The sequence below is a fragment of the Megascapheus bottae genome, chromosome 34 (genome assembly GCF_031878675.1).
Source record: "Megascapheus bottae isolate mThoBot1 chromosome 34, mThoBot2.hap1, whole genome shotgun sequence".
Lineage (NCBI taxonomy): Eukaryota > Metazoa > Chordata > Mammalia > Rodentia > Geomyidae > Megascapheus > Megascapheus bottae.
Genome location: NC_143542.1, coordinates 2728738 through 2751893, shown reverse-complemented (window position 1 = coordinate 2751893; position 23156 = coordinate 2728738). Strand labels below are relative to the sequence as shown.

Sequence of the window (23156 nt, the reverse complement as noted above, 5' to 3'; positions counted from 1 at the left end):
GTCACTATTTTGTCTGTCTCGTGAAGGTAGAGCACATTGAGTGGTCTCAGTGATACAGGACCCCCATCAGTGCAAGAACTGGAAGGGTTCTAGTGGCATTCTGCTGGGAGCATTCCAACAGAGCTTTGAAAAGAGCCTCCTGTTGGTTTTTACATCTTTAAGGTTTATTTTGGTTTTTCTTGTAACCCAGGCTGACTAGAACTTGCCATGTTTCTGCTTCTGCCTCCTGAGAACTGGGACTATAGACATGTGATACCAGTTTCTTTTGAAGGTTTCTCAGAGCTGTGTGGAAGTCTGAGGGCCCTGAGGGAGGCCCCAAGAGCCTTCCCCTTTCTTCAGCTACACTCAAGGCTCCAGACCTCTTGTCCCCATCCCCACCCCTGTGGAAGTCCTTCTTGTGCCATTCCTGCCATGCTTCTGCTCTTTCTTTTCCATCTCTGCCATTGTACTTTTGGTGGGTGAAATCCAGTAACTAGGTAGTCTCTAAGCCAGAACACCAAGAGAACTTGATTTCATTTTTGTTTATAGTAGACAGACTATTTCAAACATGAATGCTGTGAAAACTACCCAGTGGGCCTGCTGGAAAACACTGGATAGATTTAGTGCCTTTTTGGGGGTGGGGCAGTTCTGGGGCTTGAACTCAGGTCCTGGGTGCTGTCTGAGCTGCTTTTGCTACCACTTTCTTTTTTCTACCACTTGCCTCACAGCACCACTTCTGGCATTTTCTATGTATGTGGTACCCAGGAATCAAACCCAGGGCTTCATGCATGCTAGACAAGCACTCTACCACATTCCCAGCCCAGATCTAGTTTTTTTTTTTTTAAAGTCTGTAGCTGCCCCTGAGCCAGGCTGGCCTTCAACCCAGAATAATTCCGGAGGATTTGATCAACTCTGGCTGACTCTGCCTGGGGGGGGGGGGTGCGGGCGGGCAGAGCTGAGCTCTTCCTTGACCTCTGTTCATTCTAGATTTGAGCTCAGAGCTTCCCTTAACACCCCAATCAGGGGACCCAGTTAAAAAAATAGTGCATATCTCTCATCCATGTTCAGACTTGTCCAAGTAGATGCAGGACAAGACCCTGAGTTTGGGAGGCAATAGATCCTGGAGGGTCTTCAAATGCTGTTAGACACCCCCCCCCCTTCTTCTGAGGCAGTTCTCAGGTGGCGGGGGAGGTTGGGAGGGGCTTCCTGCAAGGTGCAGGCTCAGGAGCTGCCTGTGCACTCCCAACTCCTGAGCCTGTTAATACTGTGGAAACTTAGTTCCTGTCCATTGCTCGGGCATTGCAAAGCCCTGGTCTCACAGGAGTCCCTTACACCTTAAGTCAGTCTGAGAAAGGTCAGCCCTGTACTGTCGGCCTGGTCACACCGCCTGGTCTGAGCCGCCTTGGCTGGGACAGGAGAGACAGGCCTCCCTGTCAGCCACCACGCCGGCCAGGGCTTTCATCAGGACGTCGGGCATGTGGTCCGTCAGCATCTTCGGGCCGATGAGAATTTTGCCGAATGTTGATTCGTGGGCCCACCTCGCCCTGTACTGAGCTGTGGAACAGCAGCCAAACCTTCAACAGAAAACAACAGGCCAGCTAGCACAATGGCAACCCGGAGCCTCTGTCATCACAGTGTGTACATGAGTGCGCACAGGCTGGCCCTTGGGACTGGGGACACTCACCTCCCCGTGGTGCCCTCTTCCTCCAGGTGGATGATCCTGCCCGGAGGGTACAGAGGTGGGTACTTGGGGGAGGAGTCCAGGGGGGAGTCACTGGAGAAGCTGTAGGCTGGGGAAGAGTGTGTCAACAGGCTCTGCTCCCCCAGAAGGGGCTGTGTGAGGGCACCCTGGCTTTCGCTGTCCAGCTCGGTTGCACAGTTAGAAGCTCTCCCTCCAAACAGCTCATACCAGCAGCCCTGCAGCAGGATCTTGTACTGCGGGTGGGAGCGGAGAGGACAAAACGTGGTTTCTCTGCCTCACACTGAGTGCTAGGCGCAGCCCCCTGAGGCACCATGTGGGGTTATTGGGTTATGAAACCCTATTTTAAACCTTATGTATATAGGGGGAAACTTGCTCCTCCTCCCCTAGTTAAATCTTGGTGACTTTTTTGCCCAGGCTGGCCTCCAAACTACTATCCTCCAGAATAGCAAGGATTATAGATGTGAGCCACTGACACCCGTATATATCTCCTAATCTCAATATGTGATGGCCTTATTTCCTATGCCTAGGAACAATATCTAGCTCTTCCTAACTGTGCATGTGTTGTATCTGGTGTAGCCATTTGCTTTCTTAGGCAATACACAATCCTAGACAGAAATCTGTTCAGAAGGAGAATGTCAAACAACAGTACAACAAGCACCAGGTCTCAGAGGCAGTGGAGTAGCCAGCTCCTCCCACCTCCACGCTCCATTCCTGTAGATGCCCTCAACTCTGGCGTTCAGATTACCTTTGGCTTATTACAGTGAGCGATCACTCGCAAGATTCTCTTCTTCAGATCTTCCATGTTGGACACACTAAGCCTGTTTAGCAAAAGATCAGACACTGAGGCACAAAACTTGGTGGGGTTTTGTTTTATGCCAGTCCCTGACATTTCTTGCTCAAACCTAGTGCTTTACCACTTGAACCACAGCTCCCCTTCTGGCTTTTGTAGTAAATTGGCAATGCTGATTCCAATTCCAATTCCAATGCTAATTCTAAGTCTCATAGACTTCCCTGCCCAGGCTGGCTCTGAACCATGATCCTCAAATTTCAGCTTTCTGAATAGCTAGGATTACAGGTACGAGACCCTGGTGCCCAGCTTGGTGTCTTCTTTCAAACACCCTCCCCCAACCCAAGACTGACCATCCCACACACAAACCTGGGGATCACATCCTTTCCAAGGATGAGTGACACAATGAAGTCCTGGGAGTACTCGTAGAGGGACTTGCTGAAAGTTCAAACGAGAGAAGCCAAATCAGCCTGGTTCTGTGGTCATAGGAGACTCCAGTAGAGATGACCGGGCACCAAGGACATCCTCACACATTCAACACTGACTTAACAGAGTACCTGCATGAGTACCTGCACTGAGCCTTTGGTGCAGCGACCCCTCCTGGTAGGATTGGCCTAGCGCACCGTAAGTAGGCAGAGAGGAAAAGAGCTGTGGTCCAGCCACACACAGAACAATGAGTGGTGGGCCAGGAGTTTGGCCTAGTGGTTAAAGTGCTTGCCTAGCATGCATGGAGCCCTGGGTTCGATTCCTTGGTACCACATACATAGAAAAAAGCCAGAAGTGGTGCTGAGGCTCAAGTGGTAGAGCTCTAGCCTTGAGAAAGTCCAAGGACAGTGCTCAGGCCCTGAGTGATGTATGTACATAATGACAAAGCTGTTTAAAACAGGTTCTGTTTTCTGTGTTGAGACAGGTCTCTGTTGTCCAGGTTGGTCTCAAATACCTATGCTCAAATGATTCACCTGTCTCAGCCTTCTGAGTAGCTGGGATTCAGTCATGTAGCCTTATTCAGGTATATTCTCTGCTTTTGTTTTGTTTTGTTGGTTGTCGGGTTTGAACTTGAGAGTCTGGGCATTGTCCCTGAGCTCTTTTACTTGGCTACTTTGAGCTAAGCGCCACTTCCGGTTTTCTGGTGGTTAATTGAAGATAAGGGTCTCATGGATTTTCCTGTCCGGACTGGCCTTGAACCATGATCCTCAGATCTCAGCCTCCTGAGTAGTTAGGATTATAGGCATGAGCCACCAGTGCCCAGCTTACTCTGCTTTTGAGTTTTCTGTTTGGATGTTTCTAAAGAAGTTAAAAGTTTTGGGGGACCATGAGTGTGGCCTAGTAGTAGAGCCCTAGTATGTATTAGGCTGAGTCCCCAGCATCACTTAAAATTTTGGACCTCTTTGCTTTTCTGGATTTTTCTAAGTTTTCTGTGATAGGTATAGTATCTCTCTTTCCCCCCATCTTTTATTTTTCGGTTTCATTCATTCATTTTTTTTGGGGGGGGGGTAGGTGATGGGGCTTAAACGCAGGTCCTGGGTGCTGTCCCTGAACTTTTTTTTTGTGCCAGTCCTAGGGTTTGAATTCAGGGCCTGGGCACTGTCCTTGGGCTTTCACAAGGCTAGTGCTCTACCACTTGATTCACAGCACCACTTCAGGCTTTTTGTTTTGCTTCAGTGTATGTGGTACTGAGGAATCGAACTCGGGTTTGTGCATGCTAGGCAAGCACTCTAACTCTAGGCTATGCTCCTGGCCTCCCTGAGCTCTTTTGCTCAAGACAAAGTCACACAGAACTGGTCTGGTCAGCACAGTGAGTGAATAAAGACAAACACGCTTTTCAATCTCATAAAAAATCAGTATACATCACTCTAAAACCCAAATGGTGACCCAGGTCCATTGGTGACCACAAACACCCAGTTCTAGTTGGGGGTGTTGGTGGGTGCAGAAGCCAGGCATGCATGCACGCGTGTGTGTGGAGGGGTGTATAGGTGGAAATTTGTATCTTCTGGCTCAGTTCTACCATGATCCGATACAAAATAAATCTCTGAAAACCAATCTGAGAATGATACCATTTAGGAATTTGGAGCTGTGGTCACAGAGCTAAAAAAGTCTACACACTGTCTTTTTTGGGGGGGCTGGTTCTAGAGTTTGCACTCAGGGCCTGGGTGCTATCTCTGAGCTTATTTCTTGCTCAAGGCTAGCACTCTTAAACACTTTAGCCACAGCTCCACTTCTAGCTCTTTTGGTAAGTTTATTGGTGATAGTCTCATGGACTTTCCTGCCCAGGCTGGCTTTGAACCACCATCCTCAGGTCTCAGCCTCCTGAGTAGCTAGGATGACAGGCGTGGGCCATCGGCCCCCAGGCTAACAAGTCTTTCTTCAACTAAACAGCTCTTCCCAATCCACTCTTCCTGGGGTTAGGAAGGAAGTGAGGTCACAGTGGACAGGCTGTGGTGAGGAGCTGGGGAGTCTTACCTCAGCAGGCCCCTGGGGGGTGAGAAGGCATAGGCCCGGACTTGGGGATAGGAGCCTCTCAGCATGATGGCCAGCAGAGCAGCAGCCCCTGCCCCCAGGCTGTGTCCCACGATGACCAACCGGTATTCCTAGAGGAGAATGGCCATACTCACAGAACGGCCACAAGGAACAAAGGGCCAACGAAACAGAAGAGAATAAAAAGTCTCATCTTACAGGAGCAACGCCGAATGCCTGGCTCAGAATTCCATCATGGACCAGCCGTCGGTAAATGTACCTGGCAGCCTGTGAAATCCCCTGCAACACAAAACACATGCACATAGGGTCACGTCACCAGCCTCCCTGGCCTCTGCTGGGCTCCTGGCCCCTGGCTGCAGCGCTGATGGCATTCTGTATGACCTGGATGCCACAAGGGCTCTGTGTACCCACAAAACCCCATGGCAGCCTCTCTGAGCCTGTATCACAAGCAAGACTGCACCAATGGAGAGATTTAAGGTGATAAATGGCTGCTTTCTGGGGTGTGTGTGTGTGTGTATGTATGTAAAGTTCCCGGGGATTGAATTCAGGCACTTGTACTTGCCAGGCAGGTGTTGTGCCCTTTGAACCACGCCCTTTCCACCTGAGCCCTTTTGGCTTCAATTTTTTTTTTTGCCAGTCCTGGGCTTGAGCTCAGGGCCTGAGCGCTGTCCTTGGACTTTCTCAAGGCTAGAGCTCTACCACTTGAGCCTCAGCACCATTTCCGGCTTTTTTCTATGTATGTGGTACCAAGGAATCGAACCTGGGTCTTTGTGCATGCTAGGCAAGCACTTTAACCACTAGGCCAAACTCCCGGCCCTTGGCTTCCATTTTTTTCTTTCCTTTTTTTTTTTTGCCAGTCCTGGGCTTTCTCAAGGCTAGAGCTCTACCACTTGAGCCTCAGCACCACTTCTGGCTTTTTTCTATGTATGTGGTACCGAGGAATTGAACCCGGGTCTTCATGCATGCTAAGCAAGCACTCTACCACTAGGCCAAACTCCCGGCCCCCCTCTTTTTTTTTTTTTTTTTCTTGCCACTCCTGGGGCTTGAACTCTGGGCCTGGGTGTTATCCCTGAGCTCTTATGTTGAAGGCCAGAGCTCTACTTGCTTGAGCCACAGCTCTACTTGCAGCTTTTTTGTTTTGCGTGGTTAATTGGAAATAAGGAGTTTCACGGACTTTTCTGCCTGGGTTGGCTTCCAACCCCAATCTTCAGATCTCAGCCTCCCGAGTAGCTAGGGTCACAGACATGGTACTAATGGTGCCCCGCTGCTACTGGACCAGTCTCAGATCTCAATTCTCTCAGATCTCCCAAATGGCTGCGATTACAAGTGTGGACCAACATTTAACCCACTACAATGAAAACACTCACTTTTAACTAAACACTAAACCTGGCATCCATTATCCAGACCAAAAAAAAAAAAAAGTCCAGAAGTGAGTTTTAGAGAAAACAAATTTGGGATTTGTTTCCCCAAATAAAAAGGGAACTGTCTGAACAAATCTAGCTGTTCTACAGAACAGGCTTCCTGAAGAGCCAGTAGTCCCCATGGAGGACAGACAGTCTCAGGACAAATACTTCTGGCTTCCTCTCCCAGACCCAGATGCACCCGGTAGGCTGGGTCTAGTATGGCAAATGTATAAAGGCAGAGCCGACTGGAAGCGCTAGGCCTGCTGCTGCTCAGGAACCACTGCACCCTCACTCTAAATGTTTAAAAACTTCCTCTCACGGGGCTGGGAGTTTGGCCTAGTGGTTAAAGTGCTTGCCTAGCATGCATGAAGACCCGGGTTCGATTCCTCGGTACCACATACATAGAAAAAAGCCGGAAGTGGTGCTGAGGCTCAAGTGGTAGCGCTCTAACCTTGAGAAAGTCCAAGGACAGTGCTCAGGCCCTGAGCTCAAGCCCAGGACTGGCAAAAAAAACAACAACAACAAAAAAAAAACTTCCTCTCACTGGGTGCCTGCAACCCCTGCTACATTCAGGAGTCTGAGATTTGAGGATCCTGGGCCAAAGCCAGCCTGGGAAGTCCATGAGACTTTCACCTTCAATTAAGTATAAAAAGCTGGGAGTGGAGCTATGGCTCAAGTAGTAAAGTGCCAGAGACCAAGCATTCATGCCCTGAGTTCAAGCCCCAGTGCTAGGAAAGCAGACAAAACCCTTTCTGTTCTGTAATAGATGGTTCACTGGGGAATGCAAAGGGAAATCATGTGAGACCCACTTTAGATCCACTAGGATGATGTCCTCACGACAGTGCAAAACAAGGGCTGTAGGCATGCATGGCTCAAGTGGTAGAGTACCTACCTAAATATGAAGCCCTGGGTTCAAGCCTTAGTACTATCAAGAAAAAGATTATTACTAATAGCTTAGCAAACATGGATTTTTGACTTCAGTGTTGAGGCTATAGGGATATTAAAAGTTTCCAGGGACCGTGGGGACCCCTCGCAGCTTGTGGAGCTTCGGAAATCAGTAGCTCTTCCTCCCTTAGCAGAGAACTCCCAGTGCCCACCACCTGCTTACCTTGTGGGCCACACAATCCTGAAGGTCCAGCTCCAGGTCCAGGCTCTCACTCTCCGCAGACAGATCGGTGAGGACGTCCTATGAAGAAGGCATTGACTGAAGGGTCCCGCTCTCAGACGGCTCGCTCTGAGACAGTGGGTTCGCAGTTTCCAGGGCACACTGCTTTGAAGGGAACCTATGACACTGACCTCAGCTGAGTTATGGACCAATGCTGGAGCTCAGGACACATCTCTGCCTTCTCCCATTGACTGTGTGTGTGTGTGAGCACTATTCCTTGCTTTTTTTTTTTCCCCACTCAAGGCAAATGCTCTACCACTTGAGCCACAGCTTCACTTTTAGCTCTCCAGTGGTTAATTGGAGATGTCATGGATTTTCTACTGGCTTTCAGCTGGGATGCTCAGAATCTCTGCCTCCAGTGTAGCTATGATTACAGGCATGAGGCACTGGTGCCAGGCTGTGCTGTGGTTTTGAACAAAGCAGTATTCCTGCTCTGAGAGGCCCACAATCAATGGCTGGCTGGGAGCAGAGGGTGGGGGCACTGCCTGAAGGAACAGACAGACCCAGAAAGCAGGGCAGTGACCCATCCCATGGGAATGGCAGGCCCAGGCCAGGAGTGTGGTGCAAGCACTGGAGGACAGAATGCGAGGATGAACACCCAGGGAGGAGGCACTGAGGTAGAAACTCGTTCCGCTGGTCCAGGAAGAGGCCTGCCTGGCTGGGAACTGAGAGCCAGGATCTGGGCTGGGCAGGCAGGGGCAGAGCAAACAAGGTCAACTGCACTGTCTTCAAGGGTTTCCTGGCAGTGCTGGTGAGGTGAATACAAACAGCCGTCCTGGGAGATGCAGGTATGGAGAAAACCTCAAGATCTGGGGGGTGGGGGAGAATTCCTCAGCACTGGTCAGAAGCCAAAAGAGGGGGACGGGTAAACAGGCTCTGGAGTCTTGTTGCACGCACTTCCTGGGTCAGCAGAGAATGAGGAAGCTAGATTGAGGATTGCTCAAGAGGGAAGGAAGTTGACCAGGGAGAGAGCTCAGGCCTAGGGAAGGCAGGATGGGGTCGTGGGCAGGATTAAAGAGGTCTCACTGTATCCAGACATGTGGGGAGGACCAGGACCTTAGAGATGAGTCAGAAGGGCTGGCAGGGAAGAGGGTCCCATCCCCCACGGCTGGTGAAGAGGCGTTTCACGTGGACTCGCTTCCTCCTTCACTGCCTCGGGATTTCCCCGTTGCCCAACAATGCCTGTCTTGATCCCACGCACCCATGGCCTTCCACGCCCCACCTCCTGCTCCCACCCGCTTCCCAGGTTACCTGGAGAGACATGGTCCCTCGCACGGCCACCACGATGCACTCCTTCCTGTGATCCAGAGCCACCAGGAAGGGCAGCTCGTACACCTGAAGGACAAGAGACGACTGTCCTGTCACCAAGCTCCACACCCCAGCACTGCATAACACCATTATCCTCCTTCCCAAAACCTGGATCCCTGTGATCCGGAAGAAGGAAATCAGGAGTCCAGCCGCTTCCTCCTCATCCTCACCAGCCGGGGAGACCCAAAAGATTTCCAGAAAACCTGCACTTGTGCATGAACCTTCTTAGGCTCTCTTGCCTCTCCCAGTTAGACTGCAGATGTGGCCTGCTGGCTGTCACAGAGTGGGCCCAGGTAGGCTGAAGAGCTCTGTGGACAGCCTCTGGCCTTCTGGGGAAGCCATCTCATGACACCCAGATCCTTCTCATGTGGCCTTGAAGTACCAGCACAGTGCAGATGCTGACCAGGACTCATTGTCACCCAGCAGGCCCAACACAGCCACTCAGGGCCCTCAATCCAACTAGTGTATGCTGTGAGCATGGCTTAATGGTAGATGCTTGCCTAGCATGCATGAGGCCCTGGGTTCGATTCCTTAGTACCACATACACAGAAAAAGCCAAAAGTGGAGCTGTGACTCAAGTGGTAGAGCACTAGCCTTGAGAAGAAGTGTCCATGGACAGTGCCCAGGCCCTGAATTCAAGCCCCAAGACTAGCAAAAACAAAAAGGGGTCGGGAGTTTGGCAGAGTGGTAGAGTGCTTGCCTAGCATGCATGAAGACCCAGGTTGGAATTCCTCGGTACCACAAACATAGAAAAAGCCAGAAATGGTGCTGTGGCTCAAGTGGTAGAGCTCTAACCTTGAGAAAGCCCAAGGACAGTGCTCAGGCCCTGAGTTCAAGCCTAGGACTAGCAATAAATAAATAAAAATCCCAACCCAGAAGTGAGGCTGTGGACAGATTCAGGCCATGAATTCAAGCCCCAGGACCAACACATACACACATTAAATAAATAAATAAGGATGCCGGGTGAATCTGAAAATCGCTACACTGGGTCAGCAGCTCTTGGAGTTTGGTGTGGAGAATGGCCAGCCGTCGAAACGGATTGATCTGGCTGCCCAAGTACCTACAATACCGCCAGAGTAGGAGGACCACAGGAGGACCCCACTAATGCTGTTGAAGCTTAGGAAGCAAAACAAGGCCTGCTGACCCCAGAAAGCTGTGTGGGTGGCTCACTACCCACGAGGGCATCTAATTAGGATTCACAGGCCTGTGTGGGCTCTAAGTATGTGGTGGAGGTGTTGGGGGGGGTCTGTGAGCTCGCTGGAACAGTACACAGATCTAGAAGTGCATGTGTGAATTATATAAAACATAACCCCAAGCTCCCATGGGGATCTCAAAGGACCCCAGAAACCACGCGGTGCCACACCTTGTCGTGGAAGCTGACATGAATGAAGTCTCGGTACTGTAGCCCTGTGGTCTTCAGGATGGAACCAAAATGGCAATTGAGCTGGTCTCCTCCAACCAAGTCGTACTCTGCCGTTCTGCTTCTGTAACTTAAAAAAGACAGCCATAGGGGAACATGCAAGCCTCAGTCCACAGCGAGAAAACCTACCCTCACTGTCCTGTTCTCCACCCCACAGCTGGCAGCATAGGTCATTTCTAGGACCTCCAGCCAACATACAATGGCCCTTAAACATTGTTTACTGGGTTCTGGTGCACACGCTTGTAAATCCCAGCTACTCAGGAGGCTGAGATCTGAGGATCGCACTCTGAAGTCAGCCAGGAAAAGAAAGTCCATGAGAAAAAAATAAGAGAAAAATGGCTTCTCTATATACATATATACACCTTTTGTGGGAGAGGGGATGCCAATACTGAAGTTTAACTCAGGACCAGGATGCTCTCCCTTAGCTTTTTTGCTCACAGCTGGCACTCTTCCACTTGAGCCATAGCTCCACTTGTGGATTTTTGCTTGTTAAGAGGAAATAAGAGGGCTGGGAGTTTGGCCTAGTAGTTAAAGTGCTTGCCTAGCATGCACAAAGACCCAGGTTCGATTCCTTGGTACCACATACATAGAAAAAAGCCGGAAGTGGTGCTGAGGCTCAAGTGGTAGAGCTCTAGCCTTGAGAAAGTCCAAGGATAGTGCTCAGGCCCTGAGCCAAAGCCCAGGACTGGCAAAAAAAAAAAAAAAAAAAAAGGAAATAAGAGTCTCATGAATTCAGGCTGGCTTCAAGTCTCAATCCTCAGAAATCAGTCTTTTGAGCAGTTAGTGGATGATAGGCATGTGTTTCCAGTGCCTGGCTGAGGTGAGGTTTTGTCTAGTCTGGCTGCAATCCATGATCCTCAAGTGTCTGCCTCTCCTGTACTGGGATTATAGGCGTGTGCACCGGTGCCCAACTTTTTCTCTTTTGGAAGACAAATGTGGGGCCTTGCCCCATGCCAACCTACCAGTCCCCGCCAATTGTGCAGAGCCCCGTGAACGGATTTCTATAGATGTAGAGAGGCCAGCCGTAGGCAGCGGCCGCAAATCGCATATAGTGCTGGCAGTTTTCTAGCTCTGCATCCAAATCCGCTTCCTGAAAGAGAGGGGAAATGCTTTCTGTGTAGGAACTCTGCACACAAGGACATGAATGTGCTAACGTCTTTAACCTGAACACACTCATTCCTGATTCTTCCTGCACCTTTCACACTAGCTAGAATGCTCTGGGAACTCCTACAGGAAAAACTGGTCTTTAACTCTAGCCTGCACGAACACAAGATCTGACAGGACCTGGATGCTTTAGCCAAGGGCAGAGAAACAGGGGGAGTCTTAGATGTAACTTCTTCCTTTTTACTTTCTTATTGGGATACTGGGGTTCCATTGAATTAAGCTTGCCAGGAAGGTGCTCTATTGGTTGAGACATGCCTCTAACACTTTTTTATTTCCTTATTTTTCAAATAAGGTCTTGCTTTTAACCCTGGTCCACCTGGACTTAGATCCTATTTATGGCTTCTTGGCATAGCTGGGATGACAGGTGTACATCACCCATTTTTAATTTTTATTTTTTTTTCCTTTTTTTTTTTTTGTCAGTCATGGAATTCGACTTTGGGCCTGGGTGCTGTCCCTGAGCTCTTCAGCTCAAGGCTACCGCCCTACCCCTTGAGCCACAGCAGTACTTCTGGTTTTCTAGTGGTAATTGATGATAAGAGTCTTATAGACTTCCATGCCCAGGCTGGCTTTGAACCATGATCCTCAAACCTCAGCCTCCTGAGTAGCTAGGATTATAGGTGTGAGCCACTGCACCTGGTTTTTTTTTTTTTTTTTTTTTGGTGCCAGATTGGAACTGAAATTCAGAGCCTTATGTTTTTGCTTGGCTTTTTCCTGGTTCACTGAAGATAAGAATCTCATGGAGAGCTGGGAGTTTGGCCTAGTGGTAGAGTGCTTGCCTAGCAAGCATGAAGATCCGGGTTCGATTCCTCAGTCTTACATACATAGAAAAAGCCAGAAAGTGGTGCTGTGGCTCAAATGGTAAGGTTCTAGCCTTGAGAAAAAAAATCCAAGGACAGTGCTCAGGCCTTGAGTTCAAGCCCCAGGACTAGCAAAAAAAAAAAAAGAAAAAAAGAATCTCATGGACTTTGCTGCCTGGGCTGCTGGGCGGGTTTCAAATCATGGTCATCAGGTTTCAGGTTTCTGAGAGGCAAAGATTACAAAGCCAACAGCACTTGGCACATCCAGCTTTTTTTTAGTGGTTGAGAGGAGGTCTTTTCATTGACGTTTTCCCCCTGCTTGGCTTTGGACCATGATCCTCCCATTTTGAGCCTCCTGAGTAGGCAGGATTACAGGCAGCAATCACTGCATCCAGCATGATTTTCTCTTTCGAAACCACACAAATCTAGATCATCCAGCAAAGCTGAACTATTTCTGCTCCCCAGACCAAGAGAAGGAAGAAAACATACCTGAGAAGACTCAGGTCCCAGGACTTTAATAGATTCTAGCAGTGGACTTTCTAAAATAGAAGGCTTAGCAACACCATAGCCAGTGAGCTGCCCAAACGGGTTCCCACCAGCTGGACTCTGAAGATGAGGTGCAGCCTCACCTAACAGATGATGAAAGTACAAGTAGAAGCAAGAAACTGGATTCCAGCACAACAGCTACCCAAACTGCTGTTGCTAGGTGTTTTTGTTTTGGTGCCAGTCTAGTGCTTAAATGTAGGGCCCAGGCACTGTCTCCTAGTATTCTCCCATCTGAGCCACAGCTCCACTGACATTTTGGTGGCTCAATGAAGGTAAGAGTCTCACAGACTTTCCTGCTCAGGCTGGCTTCGAATTGCAATCCTCATCTCAGCCTACTGAGTAGCTAGGACGACAGGCATGATCCACCAGCACCTGGTCCGGCTTGCTGATCTCACTATGTAGCCCAGACTGGCCTTGAACTCTTCACCCTGCAGCTTTAGCCTCCTGGAAGCTAGGATTACAGATATGCGCCTCTATGCTCAGCTTGAGCCCTGTATTTCTCCCACATTTACACAGAGGCTAAATGGTAAGGATAGGACAATCCCCCCAGAGGCTTGCAATTACCTGGGGGAGCCCCAGGGTGGGGCCGGTCACCTCGGACGACTCCTGGAGGCTGCTAATGTTATCCTGCTGCTGATGGAGAAGGGCGAGGCCTGCTGCGATGTCGCTGGGCACCAGGTCAGTGTCCTTGGGTGGGAACCACAGTGTCAGTCATGTCACCAGGCAGGAAGAACAGAAAGTTCCATTTCACATAGGGTTCAATACCAACATACACATACACACACACATGTATACCCATTTCACACACGGGTGTTTTAAAAATCATTTTCTTGGCAGGATTCCTTTTGGTTTTAGGAGGACTGGGGTTTGAAGCCAGGGCCTCACACACGCTAGGCACTCTACCACTTGAGCCATGCCTTCATGGCCTCTTTTTTTTTTTTTTGCACCTAGTGATTTTTCAGGTAGGGTCTGGTAGTTTTGCTCAGGGTCTGCCTCAGACTTTGATCCTCCAACTTAGGATTCTTGTGTGGCTCGGATGATAGTGATTTATCAACACACCATTGTGATGAAAAGCACAGGATTTCCAAATACTTCCAAAATCACTAAATCAGGAACACTCAGGAAAGGCGAGACCCTCATCCAAACCTGCCTTTCGAAGTGGATCGGGAGCCGCCTCTTCCCTCTAGCACCGAGACTCAACCCACTGTGTGATGCCACCTGAGGAGGATGTGTGACACTGTCTGTAAGTGGGATGTGCCTAGTCATTGGGCCAGGTGGCAAATGACCCCCAAATACAAGAGTCCATGCAGCTCCTTAAAAATGAAAACCCAAGCAAGTGCACCCATCATTCTAGGGACTCAGGAGGCTGAGATCTGAGGATCATGTTTCAAAGCCAGCCTGGGCAGAAAAGTCTATCAGACTCTTATCCCCGTTAACTACCAAAGAAAAGCTGGAAATAGACAGAGCTGGGATGTAGCTCAATGGCAAGGCACTTGTCTAGCAAGTGCAATGTCCTGTTTGATCCCTTGTACCAAAAAAAGAAAAGACCAAAAAATGTTGGAAGTACAGCTGTGGCTCAAGTTGCCAGCCATGTCATAAGGCTAAGATAGAGTGTGAAGCTTTGAGTTCAATCTCCAGTACCAGCATAAAAAAAGAGAAAGGAATGAAGGAAGAAGGAAAGAAGGGAGCACGGGAGGGAGGAAGGGAGGGGAAAAGTAGAGTGAGACAGAGACTTCATAAAATACTGAACAGGGGATGGAGAAAGGATGAACTAGAGAGGACCACAAATATATAGCCCTGCACTTAGCCAACTCTCCAGGGTGCCCAGCCCCTGCCTTCTGCCCCCAGACTAGGGTGTGGAATTTCCATAGGAGGCACATACTGAAAAAGAAGAACGAGATCACACCAGGCCCCCTGAGCTTACTGAAAAGTAGGTTGAGAAAAGCTCTGCCGTACTCGAAAACGCCACTCGAGTGTGGTCATCTTTGCCAATGCAACAGCACAAGAACTTGATTCTTGTCTCCCACACGCTCTTGGCTGCAGTCTTGAGGCCTTTAAAGAACTGGCTGGAGTCATTGCTGTCTAGGTGATCAGATCCAGCCATCCGATATGGAGCCATGTTTCCCCCAAGGGGGTCAAAGACGATGACAATGGTAACCATGGTGGCAGCGATGATGATCCAACTGCAAAACAAGGACAAGGCAGGGTAAGACTGTGAGCCCCACCTTCAGAGACAAAGCTCAAGGCACCTCCTTTAGCCCCTGCTCCTGCATCTATACTGTGGTGCTCAGGAAGCCGCTGCCATCCCAGAACTTGGCTGCTAAAAGCGAAGATCACCAGGGAAAACATGGAGCTGTCTGATGGACTTTCTTGCCTGGGGCTGGCTGTGAACCATGATCCTCAGATCTCAGCCTCCAGAGTAGCTAGGATTACAGGCGTGGAACTCATCTCCAATTAACCACCAGAAAATTGGAAGTAGAGCTGTGGCTCAAAAGTGATAAAGCACTAACCTTGAGTGAAAGGGCTCAGAGAAAGTGTGCAGGTCTTTCAAGCCTTACAACCAGTCCCCCCACCCCCTCCCCCCAAAAAAATGCACACTATGGGAGTTCACTGCTTCTAGACTAAGCTCATGTTGGAAGAAGCCCCTCCAGAGAGGACATGGTGCCCCTCGGCCCTGTAACTTAGGAAATGCAGTCAAAGCACCAGCTGCAGTTTTCTTTGTAGCTTCGGTGGACAGAATTAAGAACTCAGTCATCTCAGAGATTCGAAGTCTAGCAGATACAAACATGTCACTAGAACATCTTCTGGGCTATTCCTGGCACTCTTTTCTAGCCCTGCCTTCAGCTTTTGCCTCTGCTTTATTTTGTGCTTTGGGTTTTGTCTTTCTGATGAGAGAAATGAGGAAATGTAGAAAAATCAGAATCAGTAAAATAGAGCTATGGTGCGACTGATTGGAGTACCAGCCCTGAGCTATAAAGCCAAATGAGAATGGAAGACCCTGAGTGCAAGCCCCATGCTAGCACAAGAAAAAGAAAAGAAAAATGCAGCGAGGCGTGATTGGCTCATGCCTGCAATCCTAATTATTCAGGAGGCTGAGATAGCAAAGCCAGCCTAGGCAGAAAAGTCCATGAGACTTTTATCTCCAACAAGCCATCAAGAAGCCAGAAGTAGAGCTATGGTTCAAATGGCAGAGTGCCAGCCTAGAGCAAAAGGCCAAGTGAGAGTACAAAGCCCTGAGTTCAAGACCCAGTTCCTTAACACAAAAAAAGGAAAAAACAAAATAAAACAAAAACAGAACTGGTGAGATGCCTAAAGGAAAAGGAATCATTTCTCCTTAAAGAACAAGCGTCTCCAAGTCTCCTTGTTTCCTGACCGTGTTGGGGAGTTTTGGGGGTGTCTAGCTGTAGGGTCCCTCAACCACATTCTCCACCCACATCACCAGAACATTTGTGACAAGAATGAAGAGAGATGTGAAATCTCACCTGACAATGACAGTGGCGATGATGCCGTTCACAACTGTCCTGTCGCACTGGATCCCCTGTGCCACCCACGTGGCCCCCAGGGAAGCCCACACCATCTCCGGCAGGAAGAGTGCCAGGCGGATGTAAAGCAGCTTAGACATGGACTTCCGAGGGCCAGGGTTGCAGATGGTTCCTGAAGCATAGAAGATATACCGCTGCCAGAGGTGCAGAACGGCCTTCCCACAAAACCACACCAACCACAGACGGGACATGCAAATGTGCAGTTCCCACATCTTCTGCCTATTTGTGTGTGTGTACGCATGCACTTTCCAGCCTGTACTGGCTGTGAACCATGATCCTCAGATTCCAGCCTCCTGAGTAGCTAGGATTACAGGCATGAGCCACTGTACCTGGCTTTTGCTTGTCTTTTGAGCTATGATGTAGCTCAGGTTTGCCCTGAACTCTCAATCTTCTTACCTGAGCTTTCCAAGTGCTGGGGTTACAGGCATATGCTACCATGCTTCTAGTAAACTACCCTTTTGCAGTTCACTTGGTACAGTTCTAGCACAAGTAACAGAAAGCCCAAAGCAAACTCAAAACAGGAAGGACTTATGGGAAACGGGATGGACCTCAGGCTTCCCTAATAGCTGTGCGTGGAGACACAGCCTCATCCAGAAGCAAAGTGCAACATGGCTGCTGGATCTTTGAGGAGCAAGGAGAAGCACTTCCCCAGAAGTTTCCAGAAACTCTCTTGAGTTGCACTGACAGACACTGGGTCCTGTGTCCACTTGTGAACCTATCACCCTCACCTCCTAGGCAAGGACCATTCCAGAGCTGACACTAGCTGGTGTGAGTGACATGGGGGAAAAGTATGGAAACAGACCAGGCTGTGTGGTGGGGGCGGGATAAGAAGGCTGTGCCACTGGCACCACCCAGATAACACCTATGAGTAGCCAACACAGAACATGCCCGCCCCACACCACCACCACCCGCTGCAGGACAGCAGACACTTCAGCACTGCAGGGGACCTAGTTTACACATCCTATTTCAAAGCTGACTGTCATGCAGATATAAACACAGGGGTCAGCAGGGCACCAGGTCAAGCCTGTAATCCTAGCTACTTAGGAGGTTGAGATTTGAGGATTGAAGCTGGCCAGGGTAGGAAAGGTTGTGAGACTCTTATCTCCAATCAACTACTCTGAAAATGCTGGAAGGGGCACTGTGGATCAAGTGGTAGAGTGCTAGTCTTGAGCAAAAGGAGCTCAGGGACTGAGCCCATGCCCAGGCCAAAAAAAAAAAAAAAAGGGCAGGTCAGGAGCCAATAAAAGGGCAAATTAATCAGATAAATACTGTATCTGAAACAACAGCAGCCTAAATGTTTTCTCTTTCAGAAGAGACCAAGAAGCTTCACTGGGTTGGGTATGGTGGTACACATTTATAATTCCAGCTCCTTGGGAGACAGAGGTAGGAAGATCTCAGTTCAAGACTGGGGACAGTGTGAGAATCTTAGGGGGGGAAAAAAAAACCAAACCCAAACCTGCAAACAAAAGGTCTTGGAGCCTGGTTTACACAGTAAGAGTACCTGAGTTCAATCCCTAGTACAGCAGGGGAGAAAAAAAGATGTTTATACTGCGGAGTCACATTGTGCAGTTTCTTCTTTACTTCTAGAAGTAGCACCAATGACAATCTGGTCCTAGGGGATCAATAGAACCTATAGAAATGGAATTTCTTTGTTTTCAATCTAGACCCTACCCACCCATGATTGAGAGGAACATTTAAAAACAGAGCTCAGCCATATGCCAGTAGCTCATGTCTACAATCTTAGCTACTTAGGAGAATGAGATCACTGTTCAGAGTTAACCTGAGCCAAAAAGTCCTTGAGTCTCTGTTTCCAAAACAACCAGCAAAAAGTGGGGCTGGAGGTATGGTTCAAGTGGTAGAGTGCCAACCTTGGGCAAGCTCTAGTCTTGAGAAAAACCAAGGACAGCACTCAGGCCCTGAGTTCAAGCCACAGGACTGGCAAAAAAAAAAAAAAAAAAAAAAATCCTGACACTGCCACTAAAAAAACAAACAAGAAAATAGCATAGTTTTGCTTTCTACATATTGCTGCAAGAAGGAAGTACAGATGACACATCTAAGTCCAAAACCAGAAGTTTCTCTTGTGAAATATTTTGCCATTAACACCTTCCATCTCTACATTTCTGCTAACAGATTAGCTTACATCTGTTTCAGATCATCATTCCAAACAACCAAGACCTTGATTCTAGTGGGTGTGCTTCTGCTTGTAATCCAGTTCCACAGGAAGAGGTCAGGACAAGCAAAAGAATACAAATAAAAACAAACAAATAGAACATTTTGATCCTCTCACTGTGCCCGGGCTACCCTCCCCTTATCTTTCTCACTGACAATCTGACAAGCACTTTTCCACAGCCTGAAACACACAATAAGGATGACCTGTCACAGTCAAGCCTACGACAGATGGATTTTCATTCTGAAACACTTTTCTTTATTAGTCATCAGAATGAGTCTATGAGTAAGAGCAGCCAAAAAGGGAAAGTCTGCAATACTTTTGGGGACATTCTCTGAGAAAGGATCACAGTATAGAAAGTCTGCATGTAAAGCTAGGTAGAGAGGCCTATTCCTACGATCCAGTCCTGAAGTGGGAGGTGAGACAAGAGAGTGGTGAAACCAACCTGGGCTACACAGAAAGATCCTTCCAGAAAGAGGGGGGGGGGGAGAGAGACTGATGGAGAATACAAAACCTTTTAAGCAAATACAATAGCCAAAAAGTAGAAATAATCCAACTGCTCACTCTCCAGTAAATGGATAAGATGTCCACTTAGTGTATTTGGGGCGGGGGGGGGGGGGGTGTTTACCTTTTGCACTCATGCTTTGCACTCTACCACTTGAGCCACACCTCCACTTCCAGCTTTTTGCTGGTGAATTAGAGTAAGAGACTTGAAGACCATCTGCCTGGGCTAACTTTCAACCTCCAGCCTCCAGATCCCTGCCTTCTGAGGAGCTAGGATGCCAAGGGATGCAGCAGTTTCCTGTAGAAACCAAGCCCCCAGTATATATCACAGATGACCTTGAAACATTTGATGCTAAGTTTAAACACCTCGCCAGAGGCCACCTACAGGGTAGCTGCAGTGGTATTCTGTCTAGAATCTCCACGTCTACAGAGACACTGAGGGCAGATCAGTGAATGCTGAGGGGTGGGGGGGGAGGGAGGTGATTGAAGGAGTGACTGCTAATAGGTACACAGGATTTCTCTTGGGATTCCAAAACATGTTCTAAAGTGTTACTAGCTATAGCACTCTCTAGATACAGAAAGAAGGAATAAGCTGGGTGATGGGGTGTGGTGAGTAAATGGCCTTTGCTGACGTATTAGTTACCTTTCATGCTGACATACACGATGGCCGACACCACACTGATAATGACCGCCAGGAGGAGGAGGAGGACGATGAGGTAGGTACTGAGCTGGACCCCGCCAGCACAACCCAGCTTCCTTCGGTGCAGGAGATAGAGAGTGAGGCTGCCAATCCACCTGTGGGACACAGGAATGCTCAGAAAGGGAATCCAGGAAGGGCAATTGTAAAACATAAATGAAAACAATGCAGTGAATACTTCCCAAGCCAAGGTTATGGGTCACCATGAAAGAGACTTCTCATTAACAAAAACATCTAGTAGCCAGGTGCCGGTGGCTTACACCTATAGTTCTAGTCAGAAGGCTAAGACCTAAGGATCCTGATCAAAACCAGAGTAGGCAGGAAAGTCCATGCATTCTTATCTCCAAGTGGCGCTGTGGCTCAAGTGGTAGAGCACTAGCCATGAGCACTTAAGCACAATGCTTAAAGCCCTGAGTTCAAGTCCCAGGACTGGCACAAAGTGAAAGAGGGAGAGAGAAAGAAAAGAGCGAAATCTAATAAGCAACTACAAAGTATAATTTTCCTTTATTTTTTTCTTGATCATGGGGCTTGAACTCAGGACCTGCGTGCTGTCCCTGAGCTTTTCCCACTTCCATGCTGGTGTTCTACCACGTTGAGTCACAATTCCACTTCTGGTTTTCGGTGATTAACCGGAAATACAAATCTCACAGATTCTTCTGCCAGGTCTGGCTTTGAATGTGATCCTCATAGCTCAATCCCTTGAGTTTAGAATTACAGGTATGAGCTACCAACATCAGCCCCCCTCCCACTTGTTTATGCTAGTATTGAGACTTCAACTCAGAACCTCAAGCTCTTGCTTCCTCTACTACTCTGCATCGCATCTGCAGACTGGAGATGGAGTCTCCTACACTCTTCTAACTGGACTAGCTTTGAACAGCAATCCTCTGGCTCTCTGCTTCATGAATAGCTGGGATTACAGCCATGAGCCACTGGCACCTGGCTTGGCTTGCCTATTCTATTGTTTTTGTTGTTGTGTTTTATGTTGTTTCCTTTCCATGCTTTTTATTTCATGCCTCCTAAATCCACTTAAAGCCAAAGCAAGCAAATATAAGGAAAATAGCCCACGGTGGCTCAGAAAAACATAAGCCACACAAACGATATGCTTGTGGAAGTCATCACAAGCAAATGTCGACATATGTGGGTTATTAGTACATTGATAAAAAAAAAAAAAACACAGGTGGTAATCTGCTGTGTGTAACTAAAAACCAGCAGTGGGGAAGAGAATTATGCAAAGGTGTGTCGTGGGACACAGTGATAAAACTCTATAAAGCAAGAGTTTCTTTCTTCACAACCACATTTTGCAATTACTTCATTGCCCAACGGTGAAAGGAAGCATGGAACACCACTAAATAATAACCCCCATCAACCCTGAAAGACAAAGCCCCAGGTGGAAAGTATGATCTACCACAGCGACGGCACGAGGCAACTGGCAGGAGGGAGAGAGGAGAGAGCTCCAGGCCATAGCTTTTGGACGGCGATGACGCGCGGCGGCTCCCGGTGCCAGGACTCCGCGCCGCACCCCGGGGCGCCGCACCCCGCGGCGAAGCTCCTGCCGCCGCCCCGCAGTCCGAGCGCCCCGGCGGCCGGCCGAGGCGAGCAGGGCACCATTTTCCCACTCTCGGAACTCCGTCCGACAAAACTGGGGAGACCCCCCCCACCCGGGACGAGGGTGGGCGCTCCCTTGGGGAACTTGTCGCCTTCGGTGGGGACCGCGCGCACAAGCCACCCCTCATCGCTTACCACAGCACTCTCACCAACAGCTCGAAGGACCCAGGGAAGACCAAGTCGTCGCTGGCGATGGCCCAGCGACGGCCGAAGAGCACCATCCCCGGCATGGTGCCGCTCCCGCCCGCGCACGGCCCGAATTATAGGCGCGGACACCACTGGCAACCGGGAGCCGCCGAGCGTCTCTCTCAGACTTGGCCGGCAAACCCCGGGCCCGAGTCTCGCGCACGCGCGCAGGAGAGGGTGAAGCTCTGCGCATGCTCACTGCGGGCCGGTCAGGACGCGCGCGTCTATACGCACGCCGGCCCCGCCTACGCTATCACCTTCTGCGCGTGCGCGCTAGGAAAGTCGCTCTGGTCCTTCTGCAGACAGATAAGTTACACAAGACTCCAGGCATTCACACACAGGGAACTCCAAGAAATGGAAACGAGGTTTCTCTTTATTGCTGTCTGCTGTCCCTGAGCTTTTCTCCAAGATTTTTACATTTCCTTCTTCCTCTGCCAGAAATATTACTCAGAAATGTGGGGTGTGTGTGGGTGTGGACAGGGTCTTACTGCATAGCTCAGAGGGTCCTCAAACTCAGAATCATCCTACCTCAGCTTCTTAAGTGCTGAGGTTACAGGTGTGTGCAGCCATACCTAATTCCTCTACCAAAGGGGAATTCCTATACCTTTTCATTCAAGCCTCTGCTAATGTCACTGCCTCAAAAAGGCCTGCCATGATCATCTTACCCAAAACAGTACAGGCTCCAGTTTCTCCTCTTTACCCTACTTTGGTTTCCTTTATTATACAGAACCACTCCTCAATGTTGCTGGACCAAAGTTCAGCTACTAACCATAAGGCAGGCCGCCTAAGTTCAGAGATAAGTGGGTTGTTTGAGAAGATGGAAAACTCTGGTCACAAAGTCCTATCTTTTAGGGAAGCTGACCTAGGAGTGGTTTGTGTAGGTGGCTCTGAGTGTTTTCCAGTGAACATCTTTGCACAGTGAGTGGGCCTACGCTACCAAGGAGTTGTTTTTCAGTTCTGCAAATCTCAAGAACAAACATCGTGGTTTCTTGGATCCTTTCTCGTTACAATTAGCTTGCTCATAATGTAGTTTCTGACTTGCTATAGGCAGGACAGGCTAGAAGAGGTAACTGCCTCAAGCCCCTTTGCTGATGGCAAATTTATGATAATTTTTTTAAATCTATACTTTCCAGGCATTAGTGGCTCACACCTGTAAATCCTAGCTACTCAGGAAGCTGAGATCTGAGAATTGCAGTTCAAAGCCAGCCAGGGCAGAAAAGTCTCAAGAAATTTATCTCCAATTAACCACTCAAAAACTGGAAGTGGAGCTATAGCTCAAGGTGTTAGCCTTGAGCAACAGAGCTCAAGGACAATGCCAAAGCCCCAAGTTTAAGCCCCACAACTGATTAAAAAAAACAGCACCATATACTTAACATGGTTGTTACAGGAGACAAGGGCCAGATGAGGTTAATTAGGGAGTTGCCTTTAGTGCTCAGTTTCGGTGTTCTAACAGTACTTTTCTGAGTGGAAACTTCAAGAGCGGAGGCACACTGCTTATCTGGCCCCTGCTTTTCCCATAATAGAATAGTGAATTAATAATCTTATTAAACCTATGGCTAGAGAGGGCGCCGTGGCTCACACCTGTAATCCTTCTCAGGAGGCTGAGATCTGAGGATCACAGTTCAAAGCAGACAGACAAATCTGAGACTCTTATCTGCAAAAATCTGGAAGTGGAGGTGTGGTAGAGTGTCAGCCTTGAGCAAAAAGCC

General features: G+C 48.9%; 1 protein-coding gene across 1 annotated transcript; it reads right to left on the bottom strand.

Annotated features, from left to right (window-relative positions):
- Nucleotides 1–1357: 1357 nt before the first annotated feature.
- Nucleotides 1358–21576, bottom strand: Daglb (diacylglycerol lipase beta). Its single transcript, XM_090324073.1, has 15 exons — nt 21397–21576; nt 19603–19754; nt 16229–16400; nt 14671–14929; nt 13311–13433; nt 11202–11329; nt 10183–10309; nt 8763–8846; nt 7455–7532; nt 5142–5222; nt 4929–5056; nt 2838–2906; nt 2427–2499; nt 1664–1914; nt 1358–1553 (listed from the first exon to the last, which is right to left on the bottom strand). Exons 1-15 carry the CDS (start codon nt 21489–21491, stop codon nt 1358–1360), a joined length of 2016 nt encoding a protein of 671 aa, XP_090180199.1. The 5' UTR covers nt 21492–21576.
- Between the last annotated feature and the right edge of the window lie 1580 nt (nt 21577–23156).

Coding starts and splice junctions, on each gene's coding strand:
- Daglb (XM_090324073.1), bottom strand. CDS start 21,491: ATGCCGGGGATGGTGCTCTTCGGCCGTCGCTGGGCCATCGCCAGCGAC. Junction 8,847..10,182: donor ATGTCAGCTTCCACGACAAG/GTGTGGCACCGC, acceptor CTTGTCCTTCAG/GTGTACGAGCTGCCCTTCCT. Junction 1,915..2,426: donor CTCACTGTAATAAGCCAAAG/GTAATCTGAACG, acceptor TCCCACCCGCAG/TACAAGATCCTGCTGCAGGG.